The sequence below is a fragment of the Mustela putorius genome, unplaced genomic scaffold (assembly GCF_011764305.1).
Source record: "Mustela putorius furo isolate JIRA1106 unplaced genomic scaffold, ASM1176430v1.1 tig00000580_pilon_pilon_pilon, whole genome shotgun sequence".
Classification (NCBI taxonomy): domain Eukaryota; kingdom Metazoa; phylum Chordata; class Mammalia; order Carnivora; family Mustelidae; genus Mustela; species Mustela putorius.
Genome location: NW_025421423.1, coordinates 13,004,904 through 13,018,328, shown reverse-complemented (window position 1 = coordinate 13,018,328; position 13,425 = coordinate 13,004,904). Strand labels below are relative to the sequence as shown.

General features: G+C 48.4%; 1 protein-coding gene across 5 annotated transcripts in view; it reads left to right on the top strand.

The window, feature by feature from the left end:
• PTPN3 (protein tyrosine phosphatase non-receptor type 3) overlaps positions 1-13,146 on the top strand; it is a 119,259-nt gene extending 106,113 nt beyond the window's left edge. For all 5 annotated transcript variants that reach the window (XM_045081679.1, XM_045081680.1, XM_045081678.1 and 2 more), the window contains 4 exons: positions 630-758; positions 1,717-1,862; positions 2,366-2,501; positions 4,298-13,146. In XM_045081679.1, the coding sequence (XP_044937614.1) occupies positions 630-758; positions 1,717-1,862; positions 2,366-2,501; positions 4,298-4,375 (489 nt within the window). In that variant the 3' untranslated portion in view covers positions 4,376-13,146. The remainder of the gene's footprint in view (positions 1-629; positions 759-1,716; positions 1,863-2,365; positions 2,502-4,297) is intronic.
• The last annotated feature ends 279 nt before the right edge of the window (positions 13,147-13,425 follow it).

Here is a 13,425-nt window from a genome sequence, read left to right as displayed (position 1 = left end):
GATAATCCCAAGAGGTTGAGAGGCAGGTTCAAAGTCATAAGGCTAACCGGTAGAGGAGAAAATGAGTCCAGTAGACTTCTGACTTCCCGCTGTGTGCTCTTAACCGCTGTGCTTTGAGACCTTCTACTTGAGTGGGTAGGGGATGGATGGTGAAGGAGAGAGGGTGGGTGGGGGTATGGAGAGCAGAGAAGGGGCCCGGGGCCCTGGAGCGGGCTTGATGCGGGGATTAGGGGAGGATGAGGAAGAGACGTTGTTCCTGTGTCGAGGCATCATGTCTGAGGCCTCTCCTGTTCTTCCAGCAAGCGGACCCTGGTGATGAGGAGGCTGGGCTCTGTATTCAACCTCCGGGCTACAGCCCCAGGCTTCGTGGAGAGCTGTGGCCTGGCCCCTGGCAGGCCCACTTTTATCCTTCTCTCCAGGAGAGGAGGGGAGGCTCCTCTCCTGCCCTCAGGGAGCAGACAGAGCTGATGGGCTCTGCCTGAGGCTGCCCGCTACCAGCCGCTCTCAGAGTACCTGGTGGGAGTGCGTGGACTCTGGCTGGATGCCCCCACCCCCGTCCGTCCTGGTGACTGGTCCTTAGCACCAGCTCCATAGCAGAGATTAGCTCACACCCGGCGGTTCCCTTGCAGACCAAGTGTCACCAGTACTGGCCTGATCCTCCCGATGTCATGGAACACGGCAACTTTCACATCCGATGTCAGTCAGAGGACTGCACCATTGCTTACGTGTTCCGGGAAATGCTGGTCACCAACACTGAGGTAAGCCGCGCCCCCTGCAGGGAATGGGGGTGGCGGGGAGGGCATAGCTTAGAGGCAGGCTCTACAGCAGTATCCACCATGGTCCTGGTGGACCACCAGGGGCTGGTGCCTCCAGGTCTGTTCTCCATTTTCCCCTGGTGAGCCTCTCAGCCAGTGCACAGGCCGACTTGTGAAAGAACCAGCACCCTTGTTCATAGCACCACTGCTCACCGTAGCCCGCAGGTGGGAACGTCCGAGTGTCCATGGACAGATACGTGGAGAAACAAGATATGGTCCGTTTATACGATGGAAATCCTATTCAGCCTTTCACAGCCTTTCAAACAGGCTGATGCATGTTACAGCAAGGATGACCCTTGAAGACATTCTACTAGGTCAGACCAGCCAGCCACAAGAGGAAAGTACTGTGCAGCTGACAGAGTAGTGCAGGAGTCCAAATCCGAGAGACAGGGAGTGCTTGGCTGGGGGGCGGGGGCATGAAGAGTTAGTGCTCCCCGGGTCCGGAGCTGCAGCTCAGGAAGATGAACAACTTCTGCGAAAGGCTAGTGGTGATGGTTGCACCACACCGGGAAGTAGGTAATCCCACTGAACTGTACACCTAGTGCTTAAAGTGGTAAGCTCATGGTACGTGTATTTTGCTCTCTGAAAGAAAGAAAAAGCCCATTTGTGGCCCTAACGGCAAGGACCATCAGAGCAAAAGGGAAGGAATCGCAGAGGGCAGAAGTGGGGAAGGAACCTGTCCTGGGGGCGTGGGGCCAGGGTTGTGGCCTGAGCCATGTCCCAGAGGATGGGTGCGTGCGTAGGAGGGTAGCCCTGCTGAGTGGGGCTTTCTGGGGGCCTCGGCAGGGCTGTGCATGGTGGGCGGAAGGACAGCCAGAGACAGGACCACTGTAACTGAGGCTGGGGTCCCCCTGCCCACCTTCTGGATGGACTCACCAAGGCCACGCTGCCTCTTCCACAGACTGGGGAGGAGCACACTGTGACACACCTCCAGTATGTCGCGTGGCCTGACCACGGTGTTCCCGATGACTCCTCAGACTTTCTGGAATTCGTCAACTCTGTGCGGTCCCTGCGCGTGGACGGCGAACCTGTGTTAGTTCACTGCAGGTACGGTGGCCCTCCGGTGCTGTTTGTGTTCCCACGCACACCCCAGAGGGAAAGACCTGGAGAAAGTTAGCAAAGAGCACTCTAAATCCCACGAGACCAGAAGCCTTTACAAGACGCCTCTGCTTTACTTCTGCGCTTTCAAAAGATTTGGAATTTTATGAATAAGGTCCTGAATGTAGACCAGAAAAAGAAAGCTGCACCCTCAGCTTTCCATCTGTCCTTGAGCCTCTGACCTTCACAATAGACGTGAATGAGAGTGGGGTACAGCTTGCACTTAAAGCTGGGTTTCTCTTCACGGGTGTTGAAGCCCCTGGCCTCAGAATATACGAGGAGAGCCGTGCTCAGCCCGTTCCGAGAGCACGCCCTGAATGTGCGTTTCGTATTCCTGAAGGTCAGGGGAGGAAGGCTCTGTCTGAGTAAACGTGGGAACTGGCTGGGAGTTAAGCTGGGCCTAACAGAAACACTGCGTGAGCAAATCCCAAGTCTCTGCTTCTGTCCCCCAGTGCTGGAATAGGGCGCACAGGTGTGCTGGTCACCATGGAAACAGCCATGTGCCTCATTGAGAGAAACCTGCCTGTTTACCCACTGGATATTGTCCGGAAAATGCGAGACCAGCGTGCCATGATGGTGCAGACATCAGTGAGTAGAAACCCATTGATAAAAGTAGTAACAGTGGCCAATACTTTCTGGCTGCTTGCCCTGGGCCAGGCCTGCGTGAAGGGCTTGGCGTGTTCAGAGACCAAGGCTCGGGGCTCTGTATCCCTTGCCCAAGGTCACAGAGCTAGTCAGGGGCTGAGCGACCCCAAAGCCCACCCTGTGTGACCTCTGTCTTTTGCTCCCTTCCCCTTTGCTGTTTCCGTCATGTGGTTCCTGCCAGCCTCACAGCCAGGGAGCAGCCCTGGTTGTGTTCTACATGCTTGAGCCACTGGCCCATCACTTATCCATCAGAAGTAAGCAAAGTCCCCCGAGGGTTTTACTGCACCTGCCTGTCTGTGGGTGAGCCTTTTGGCTCAGTGGACATTTCACACAGCCCTACTCTCTCCTCCTTGGGCTGTCACCCACGTGCATCACACCTCAGCCAGTTACACTGCAAGTGTCTCCCAAAGGAAAGCTTGTGGGTTTCCCCTTGAACTTCAAGAGAGGGGGGTGGGGGGATATAGAAAAAAGCACATGATTCAGGCTACCCCACATACTGGGTGACCTTTGGCTAGTCCCTTAACCTCTCTCCAAGCCTCAGTTTCCCCAGCTTTTGTAAAATGGGGACCATCCCACATTCATTTAGAAAATGGCACACACCAGAGAGACCCAAGCTTGTATGTGATGGGAAAACTGGATCAGTCCGTTAAAAACTTCAACAGTAATGAAGTCTAGGGGGAGTCCGGGAACTCAATGGAGGAGTATCAAAAGCAGACTTTGGAAAGTCAAGGAAGGCTTTCTGGAGGAGGTGGTGGAGTAAGCAAAGAAAGGAGTGGGAATGCCATGTTGCAGCCAGCTCTGTGCCCTCACAAGCTCATGGACAGAGTTTCTAAGATTTCTCTAATGATCGTGAGCTCTTGTTTTATATTATACTTGGGAAACACAATTAAGAGGAAAAGATCAGGTTATTAAGACTCTTGTTCTCTGCCCTGGTTCATGTTACGGAAGCCCTCACTGCCGGTTTACCATGGTTTTTGTTTTTTGTTTTTGCTTTTAAGATTTTATTTATTTATTTGACAGAGATCACAAGTAGGCAGAGAGGCAGGCAGAGAGAGAGGGGGAAGCAGGCTCCCTGCTGAGCAGAGAGCCCGATGCGGGGCTCCATCCCAGGATCCTGGGATCATGAGCTGAGCCGAAGGCAGCGGCTTAACCCACTGAGCCGCCCAGGCGCCCCTGGTTTACCATGTTTACAGTGCGTCTTCCGGGTCGATTTTCCCAGCTGGTAAAGCACCATCTCAATGCTTTCTTTCACCCCATACACTTCACTAAATAAGTTCCATAGGTGTCAGTTAATATAAAGAACCACATTCTGCAGAGCAGCGTTCAGTGGCCCTGCCTAAGACAGGGTCCAGGCTCCTTACTGTGGCTCAAGGCCCCCACATGCCCCAGGCCCGGCCACCAGCGCAGCCTCTCCTTTCCGGCCAAGTGTTCCTGGCCAGGGCGCTGAGCCCTGACTCTGCAGCACAGAACGGGCTGCTTCCTCCCTCGGCAGGGGCATCCATGACACTTCGCCTGTCACTGTCTGGGAGCCCCCAGCCCTCATGATGCAGGAATTACGGCTGCACGGGGGTCTCTGCCCCGCCGTGTGTCCCTAGCAGGGACCCAGGGTCTGCCCTGGCCCAGAGCCGGAGCTCAGAGCACTCAACGAGCGGTGTGAAAGACCCAGCATGGATGCGGTACGAGGCCGTGTTTCCGGAGCCACAGGTGGGCTGACAGGTTTCTTTCCTTTTCCTTTCCAGAGCCAATACAAGTTTGTATGTGAAGCGATCCTTCGTGTTTATGAAGAGGGCTTAGTCCAAATGCTGGATCCCAGTTAAGACAACTGTGAAACGTTCATTCCTCCTTCCCAAGGGCGTCCTCCGCCAGGCCAGACCTTCTCTCCGGAAGCAGCAAGAGGAAATCTGTAGGCCGTGGGGAAGGAATGAGCACATTTGAACCCAGGCACTTTAAAGTTCTCTAGAAGAGGTATCATGTACAGAGGAACCGTGTAGATACGCATGCAGTTATAGCAACTCTTAGGCCCGTTCGTCCTCGAAATAAGCAAAAGGGGGATCTCAGTTCGGGGCCTGTCCTATTGCCTTCCTCCCTAGACCTCACCATGTTCCTGTAAACCATCCTTGGGCAGTTGGGAGGGGAGGCCAGCCACGCTGTTGACCTCCCAGAAACAAGAGTGTGTGGCTACTTGGAGTTGCTAGGGCGTTTGTGTGTATGTGTTTATAGGACTCTAAGGGCTGAGCTTTCTGTGCTTCGGGGCAGAGCGGGAACCGTTGGCATTCACGCGCCGCTGCCAGGGGAACCCTGATGAAGGTCCTCAGAGGCAGGCTGGTGGGATTGCAGGCCGAGGGGCAGGCGCCACCTTTCCTGCCCCGCCTTCTTCTGCCCCATCTCCCCGCCACTTCCCGTATTTCGTGTTTCTGAGAATCATATCCAAAATGCCCCGCTTGCTCCCCTGCATTAGTGACCCTCTCCAGGGGCTCACACAGTGCCTGGACCGGGTTAGTCATGTGAGGTCAGGAAAGCTTTCAGCTGAGGCTCTGAGAACGACGTCTCCCCGTGCGTCCTGTCCGTCCTTAGGAGTGGGGGCCTTCTGGCCTCTGCTCGCCCCTTTGCTGTATCTGCAGAGCCCAAGACTGGAATTCTCGACTACTGAACCTACTACGTGGATTGCTGCTACTTCAAGCTATTAAACTTGAAACATTAACGATTTTCCTGAGGGGAGATGGGATATCATCTAAATATTCAGAATCTTTGGCCCTTCTGAGGAAAGATCTAGTCGTGGAACCATGGGAACCCCAGCTTCTAGAGGGTTGTCCGCGGATGTGTGTGGATGTGTGTGTGTGCCCATGGTAAGTGTTTCTCAGGATTCCGAACTTGATTCAAATTACAGTTGAGTTTCTATAAAGAATGAGTCTCTGTATAGAAGAACAAATGTGTGCATTCACCCTCGGTTAGAATGGTCTCCATTTCATTTCAAAGGAGAGGATCAGGCTATCTGAATATAAACACAATTTGATGTTAATTTATTCTAAGTGCACCCTGATTTTGATTGTTCTAAAGAATTATGCCTTTGTTCATACTGTGTTAAATTTTTTAAAAAAATTTATGACAGGATTGTAGCAAAATTATTATTTAAGGAAAATAAATTACATAAAATTTTTAACGTGGTATTTTTAAATAGCGGCTTTTATGTATCCAGAAGGGAGAGGAAGCACAGCCAGTTTCTTCGTGGGATTTATAGGAAAAGGATGCTTTTATATCATAGTGTGCAGAAGTGAAGCCATTTTGATGGTTCGCAAACGCTGGACCATTTGAGTCGTTTCCTGGTTGCAAGCTGGATACAGACCTAGATGATGGGAGCCAGATTTCTCAAGGTTCTTTATCTCCACACTTAGCTCATTTGGTTACATACTTCCCACCTGTCCCCCACCAGTATTTTACTGCTAAATGGCAAGGGTGGGAGTGAAGTGTTACGTCATGTCATAGCCCACTACTCTGAGACAGGAGACCATCGAAGCCCCATCTTTATTGGATTCCAGAATGAACCCGGAAAGATTGCAATTATGCAGTTGGAGATTTGGTTCCTGGTCCCACTCCTCAATAACTATCTCTTGGCCTAGTCATTTTGGAGCAGTACATCTCTTTCTTCTATTTCCTGTCAAACAGGAGAAATAGTTCTGAGGCTATGGGTTGAATATGAGGACGGAAGAGAATGCTCTCAGCGGGAGATTTCATCAGCTGGTAGCTATCTGACACTGCTTACAGGTGCATTACTTGGAAAAGTTAATGTACCAGCCATTAGCCCAAAACCAGAAGCAGAAGTATATGGATCTTTCCACAAAAGAAAATTTCTTTTGCTGAGAACAAAAGGGTAAATGAATATCCTCCTACCAATGCCTTTCTTCAGTCTGGACTCAAAAAACATTCTACCAGTTAAGTCCCAAAAAAGGGGAAGGTAGAAAGCTGACCTCCACATAAATGCCATCAAGATGTCTAGCAAAACATTGCTGTTTGATAAAAATGCACCAGCACCCTGTGTGCAAGAAGCTTGAGAAGACTAAATGTGTTTGGAGAGTTGTGGTTTTTTTTTTCCTTAAAAAAAATACTCAATATAGTTGCAGAAATGCTGTCATTATTGTATATAAATTTCTAAAAAGCTTACCAGGATTGTAGCTCACCTTTTTCTGCCATGGTTCAGGCCAGAGGTCCAGACCCAACAGATGTTACCAGCAACAAAATTCATGAAATACTGGGGAAGAACAAGACAAGACAATTATCTAAAGGGGCAAAATACACGAGTAAATATTACTGCAGACACAGCTGATTAAATTCTGTGCCACCATATTCCTGCTTCAGTGCTTCCTACATTTAAGCAATTATACTTGAGTCTTTTGGAGTCCTAAGTGAAAAACTTCAAAACGGAATATTTTGCCTGGAAAATTGGGCTGAATGTGAACAGAAAAGACATTTTACATCTGCATTTTGTTCTCTGGAAGATCTGATCAGACCCACCAACGTGCTGACTTAAGAAGGGACGTCCCTCCTGTGTCCCTGTAGAAGCTGTACTTGGTATTTTGACTTCCCAGGGAAAAAAAAAAACATAAACTCAGATTGGCTGGAGGAAGTCAGGATGAGAGGTGTTGTATCACAAACATGCTGGTCTGTAATTCCTACCACAGTAATTTATACTTAAAAAGGTTTTAAATTAAGCTTTTTATTTTAATTCCAGACCGTTAACATTAAAACATTAAAAATGCTTTTAAATTAGTGTAGGCGCTCTTGGTCCTCTATTGCTACCTGATACTTTTGTTTTTGTTGTTCCTCAGAAATTATCATTTTAGTGAAAGCAACAGGCCGCTTCATCCCTCAGAGGCTTCAAAGAGGCAGCATCAATAGGAAATGCTCATAGACGCTCAGACAAGGGAAAGCTCACTAGGGTCTAGACCTAGACTTGGGTGAGATGTATCACCCTAAGACTTCAATCTCCTTATGTGTGAAAAGGAGAAGGTTGGGCTGGACTAGATGAGTTCTTGGGTTCTTTCACGTTTACCATTCTGGGAGTCAGTGTTCCAGAGAATTGAAATAAACCGCCAATCAAAGCCATATAATGCAACTGGAGAGAGACGTAGCACATTTCCATGACTTGTCTCCAAGATACTGTCCCTCAAACCTTAGCAGGGTTGAAAGCCGAGACAAGGATCGGCACCCCCTGGTTCTTGCCGTTCTGCGCTGAGAACAAAACCTGTAAAGACTGCAGAGACTCTGACCTTAGCCTAACTCTGAGGAACCGCACATGTGGGAGTCTGATGGCCGACTGTCCACCATCTTTATAACCCACATTCTGTTTGGAGCAACGAAAAGATTGGTATTACGTTGTTTTGGAAAGTACCTTAATAAGTGACATTTTTTCCCCCAAATTTGGGATGTGTTTCATTCTGAACCGTCTGTGACTCTACTGAAAAAGTTTGATGATATAAAAACACACAAGTTATGCAAAACTTTTTGTTGTGTGCTGACATTTTTAATCTAATAATTGTCTTGATTTCTGAAAGGGTTTTCTCACTCTGTTTGCTTTTTTTTTTTTTTCTCTAAGTAAATATTAACTGTCTCGGAGGCAAGTGCTCTCTGCCCATGCCCGCCTTCCCTCCATTAGGAGCATGACGGTGCTCCCTACCTATTTCTGTCTTGACCTGGTAGGGCAAATTCTAGATCTGAATTAGGTTCAGCTGTCATGACAACAATAACCGATGTAAAGAAGTTTCAGTACTTTATATATCACACAGGGCTGCCAGAGTGGCTCCAAGAGCCGCAAGGTCCCAGGTTCCTTTTGACCTGGTGCTCTGCCATCCCCAGGATGCTGCTTCAATGCTGAGGTCCGTGATGATGGCTCCAGCCAGCCTGATGGAGGAAGGGGGAAGGAGCAAGCAACCCCCCCCATAGGGTATATCATCTCGATGTTGGACATCTCCATGAATTAGAACTGAGTGGCAGCATTATAACTCCTGCAAGGCAGTCTAGGAAAGGTTTTTATTCCCAGAAACTATGTGTCTTACAAATTCAAGAGTCCTGTTTCTGAGAAGGAAAGAATGGGTTTGAGGGACAATTAATAATCTCTACCATAGTTCAATCCTTTGGTTCTGCCATTCCTCCTCTCTCCAAGGTAGACAACCCAAGCCCCAACCACTTATGTCTTGAAGCTAAAGCTAAGATCACCTTTGGATGATCTGTGGTCTTCTCCATCAGCTCTGTGTGACTTCTTGTCTAATGACCTCTAAATTCAAGACAAGTCATCTCCCAACACAGGGAAGTAGAAATAGGAAAACAACCACTGAAAACTCAGAAGAGGAAAGAACAGAAAACACTGCTCCAAGCAGTTATCCAAGCCCACTGCACAGGAAGAACAAAGATGCTTCTAGAAGGCCAGTAAGTCCCTCCGCTGCCCAACAGCCAAGTCCTGCTCTCTGGGGGACTTCCTTGTCCATGGTCCTCCATGGCCACATCCAAGGTGGGAATGCAGTGGTGAGCAGCCTTCTTGGGGACGGAACAGCTTTTGTCACCTGTTTACTTCTGGAGCAGTTTTGGGGGGTAACCAGAGTTGTGGTTTCTGAATGCCAGCAAGTACCCACAGCTGAAGGTCTGGCCTAGAATGACATTCTGTGCTCTGCTCATGCCTCTTAAGGGTAGCTACCTTGCCACCAGAAAGAGAAGCCTTGGGTGGGAAGGCAAGACCCTTCATCTGACCTTTAGAGCTACCTAGTTATTTTCTGGCTGAGAGTCCTGAAGATGCCTTGCTGCCCTCAGCCTTATCTCCTGCTAAGGCTGTCACTTCAAGACCACTGCCTTGAATAGCTGCAGTTTGAAGAACAGCAGCAGTTGGTATTTTCTGTACTTGAAGACCTTCATGCATTTTGAGCACAGGTTACAGGCTGCCTCCCTTAGCCAAACCATGCTCCCTTCCATCTCTGCTGCAGCCCACCAGGCTCAAGCCCCAGCCAATCTCACTTTTATGGGACTTTGTGAAAAGCAACAAGGAACAACAGTCATACTTATTGTGCCCTCCCACCATTTTCTCTATTATCTGGCCTTGGTCAGCATGAGGTTCCTCCTCCAAAGTACTGCAGGTGACACTTCCATCAAAGTGACACCTTAGTCACTGTATAAAAGGCAATGTCTGTTTTTGCCATCTGCTGGCCTGCCAGTTCCACTAAGCCAATGCCATATTTTAGTTATTATTTGCAACATCCTACTTTTGAGGATCAGATTCTGAATCCCAAAACCAAAGTAAAGTTGGATGGAGCAAAATAGAAATTTATTTCTCTCTCAGATAAACACAGGAGTCCAGAGCTGGTAAAGGGGCTAAATGGTTATCATGATCTGTGCCCCTCCAATCTCATTGCTCCATTAGCCCCAGCCTACATCTTCATCTTCTACCTCACAGTCCAATATGGCTGCTCCAGCGGCAGTCATCACATCCACACTCCAGCTGGAAAGAAAAAGGGAAATGGTGGCAAAAAAAAAAAAAAAAAAAGTATTTTGCCTTAAAGGATAATTCCTAAAAGTTGCATAGACTTTTTTGCACTGACTTACAATCAGTTGGCCAGAACTTAATAATATGGGTACACCTAGCTGCAAGTAAGTTTAGGAAATGAAGTCTTTATTCTGGATGGCACACTACTCAGCCAAAAGTCTGGAGTTTTCTTATTGAAGACGGGGAAATGATGATTTGGGCACCTTAGCAGCTCCCCTGAAGATTCCTTGACTTCAGACCTACTGAAAGGCTGACTTAGGAGGAGCTACTCTGCTCAGACCTAGCACACAGGGAGGATGCAATGAAGTCATTCAGGTGAGACTGATCCATGGTCTGGAAGTACAGCACTCACCAGCAGACAAGGTCAGCACCCATCCCTTCCATGCAAACATAGTTGGAATAAGAATAGACTGATAACACAGAATCAACTTCTTTTCTAGAAACTCTAGAGCCCCACCCCCAAATTACGCAAGTTAGTCTCCCCTTGGTCACAGTTGTATCCAATACTTGTCAGTCCCTAAACCTCTAGGTTCCTCTTGTGGTCAAGGAAGGCTCCAGGATTTCTGCTGAGGCTGCCCCCGGGACTTGGAACATCATCGTCCAAACCAAAGGAAGAACCAGGGAAGACCTGTTGGGACCTGCGGTGGGAGAGGTCCAGGGGAGAGTTGGTGGCAGTGAGGACGAGGTAAGTGGTCACAGTCCCAACATAACATGAGAGGAAGAAGAGGGGACTCAGAACTGGCAGGTGTGCAGAGAGAGGAGCTGAGGGCAGGCCAGTTTCTAGGCTGGGCAACGGGGTGCGTGTGGCTGCCACAAGCCGGGAAGACCAGTGTGGGGAAGAGGATGAGATTGCGGTTTGGGGCTGACGGAGCCAGTCTGAGGAGTCTCACACAGCCACGTCTGAACACAAAATTTCATTCCTGAAAATGATGTAGATACTCCTGGGTCCCAAACACCCCAGTTGGCCACTGTAGTTGCCTTTTCTTTTGTGCTCTTTCTGCTTACATTTTAATCCATTCCAACGCTCTCTGTAATTAAGTGCAGTTATTAAAATAGTCCATCTGAGGGTGAATACACAGTTGTCATAGTCCCGTCAGGCTGCAATAATGGAAGAGTACAGACAGGGTGTCCCACAGCGAAGGAAGAAGAGAGGAGAGAAGAAAAATGAGGTAAAATATTTTAAAATATTCATTTTAAATGCAAGGAAAAAGTGCAACAGAACCGCATGGCGTGGAGGGACAATGCCTAGGAGAGGCGCGCGTGTGACGAGTGTGAGGTCACTGTGACCTCGGCCTCTGGGGCTCCCGCGAGGAACCGCGCGCTCACATGTCACCCAGACCAGGCGCACGGCTTCGGTTGCAGTGAGAGATCTACCTGGCACCGGCCGGAGGTGTGAAAGGAGAGCAGGCCTGATCGGAATCCAGGCCAGTGAGTCAAACGTGCAAACAGAAGACGTGCTATTTATAAACCAACCATAAAAATTCACCAAATTGAAAGAAAAACAACTGAGAAATGCCTAGACACATCCTAAGATACATGTTCCAGTCAGAGCCCTTCAGGGGCCTCTCATTTCTTGTTTCAAATCAGCGTTGTCCTGGATCACACAGAGCGTGGAGGCATTCTGTTCTTGCGTTTGGTACGCACCATCCGGGCGTGTGCGGGAGCCCAGCAGGCCCAGGAGCTGCTCCCTTCCCCGCAGTCAGTGCCCAGCAGCCTCCTGTGTGTCTCCCTCCATCAGCAAACCCGCCTCAGGCAAGCCCTCTCGCACAGATCCTTGGTCATCATCTTTCTGCCTCACTCATCCCAGGTCAAGCTCTCCTGTCTTTCCTTCCTACCACCCAGAACCCAAAAAGCTGTTCATAGCAGCCTCCTTCACAATGATCAAGATGTGGAAAACAGCCAAATGTCTGTCAGCAGATGACTGGAGAGACAAGACATGGTCTGTCCACACAGCGGAACATTATCTGGCCAGGAGTAGGAACGCAGGGCTGACACACGCTACAACATGGGTGAACTTTGAAAACACGCTAAATGAGCGAAGCCAGACACAAAAGGTCAGGTGTCGAATGACTCCGCTTACAGGAGTGCCCCAAGAAGACAGATTCATAGAGACAGAAAGTAGATGGGAAGTTGATCCCAGACGGGGGCTAGGAGGAAGAGAGGTGGGGAGGGGCAGCTGATGAGTGCGGGGTTCCTTTTGTGTGGCCCTCTGATGGCTGGGAAGACACCGCCTCTCTTGTGTGTTGAGTCCCATGGTTATGCTCACTTTATCTCCCTGCTAAAGCGATCACAGCACAGAGAGAAGCAGGTGTCACTAAATAAATGTCCGCAGAATGAACACCAGCCAGTGCTCTTCCCTTTATGTTGCTGATCTCAGCCAGGCCCTGTTCTCCCAAATACTCTGCCTCGATTATGTCCTTTAACACCCCATCACCCTTCCCCCCCCCCCCAGGACAAGAAGTTATTAAAGGAGCTGGGGGAGAGACGAAAGAAAAAGCTCGCTACGTCTGACCACATAAAAATTAAGGACACCATACGCACCAGAAAAAGGCAATCAATAAACTGAGAAAAATATTTGTAGCAAATATGACAAAATTTTCAAAGAAGAGATACCATTTTTAGCTTTACACTTGGCAAAAATAAAAGTCATGTTTTTAAGCATATTTAATGACAGTTTTATGGAAAATATTCGAATGGAGAAAAGCCTACAAAGGAAGTCAACATTTTGAGAGTGATTAGACCAAAGTTGTGGGATTGGGGGAGGGGAGGCTTTTTTGTTAAGTTTTGTTCTTCTCCGATTGTTTATGATAAATAAGCATTACCGATAGGATCATAAGGACAACACAACAGATTTTGCTGACTTTCCTGTAACGTAAGTCTCCATGTTGATAAGGGGGAGGTGAGTTGACGGTGTTGGAACATCAACTGGTACAGCCTACCAGGAGGGCTACCATTTTAACCTTTGGTCTTAAGAACTTGAAAAATGTTGATATTCTTTAATCTAACTTCTAGTCATTGATTCAGTTGATTAGAATAAAAAGCAGCTATGAAATCAAACAGAAATGGAGGCAATTTTTATACATCATTGTTCTTTGCAGAGATTTCTAAAGCACGGAAACATTGGAAACAATGGAATTGTCCAATATTGAGGATATAGGTTAAATCAATTATGGCATGGTTGTACAAGAGAATGTGCAATCATGGAAAATACCATTTGTAAGGAGCAGCTAAGCAAAATTTAAAATGATGATGTAATGTCCAATATAAAAAGCTCAATACAGACTAAAGAGCGTGGTGTTCAAGGTGTGTACGCGCATACAGAACAAGAGGCTCAAAAGATTC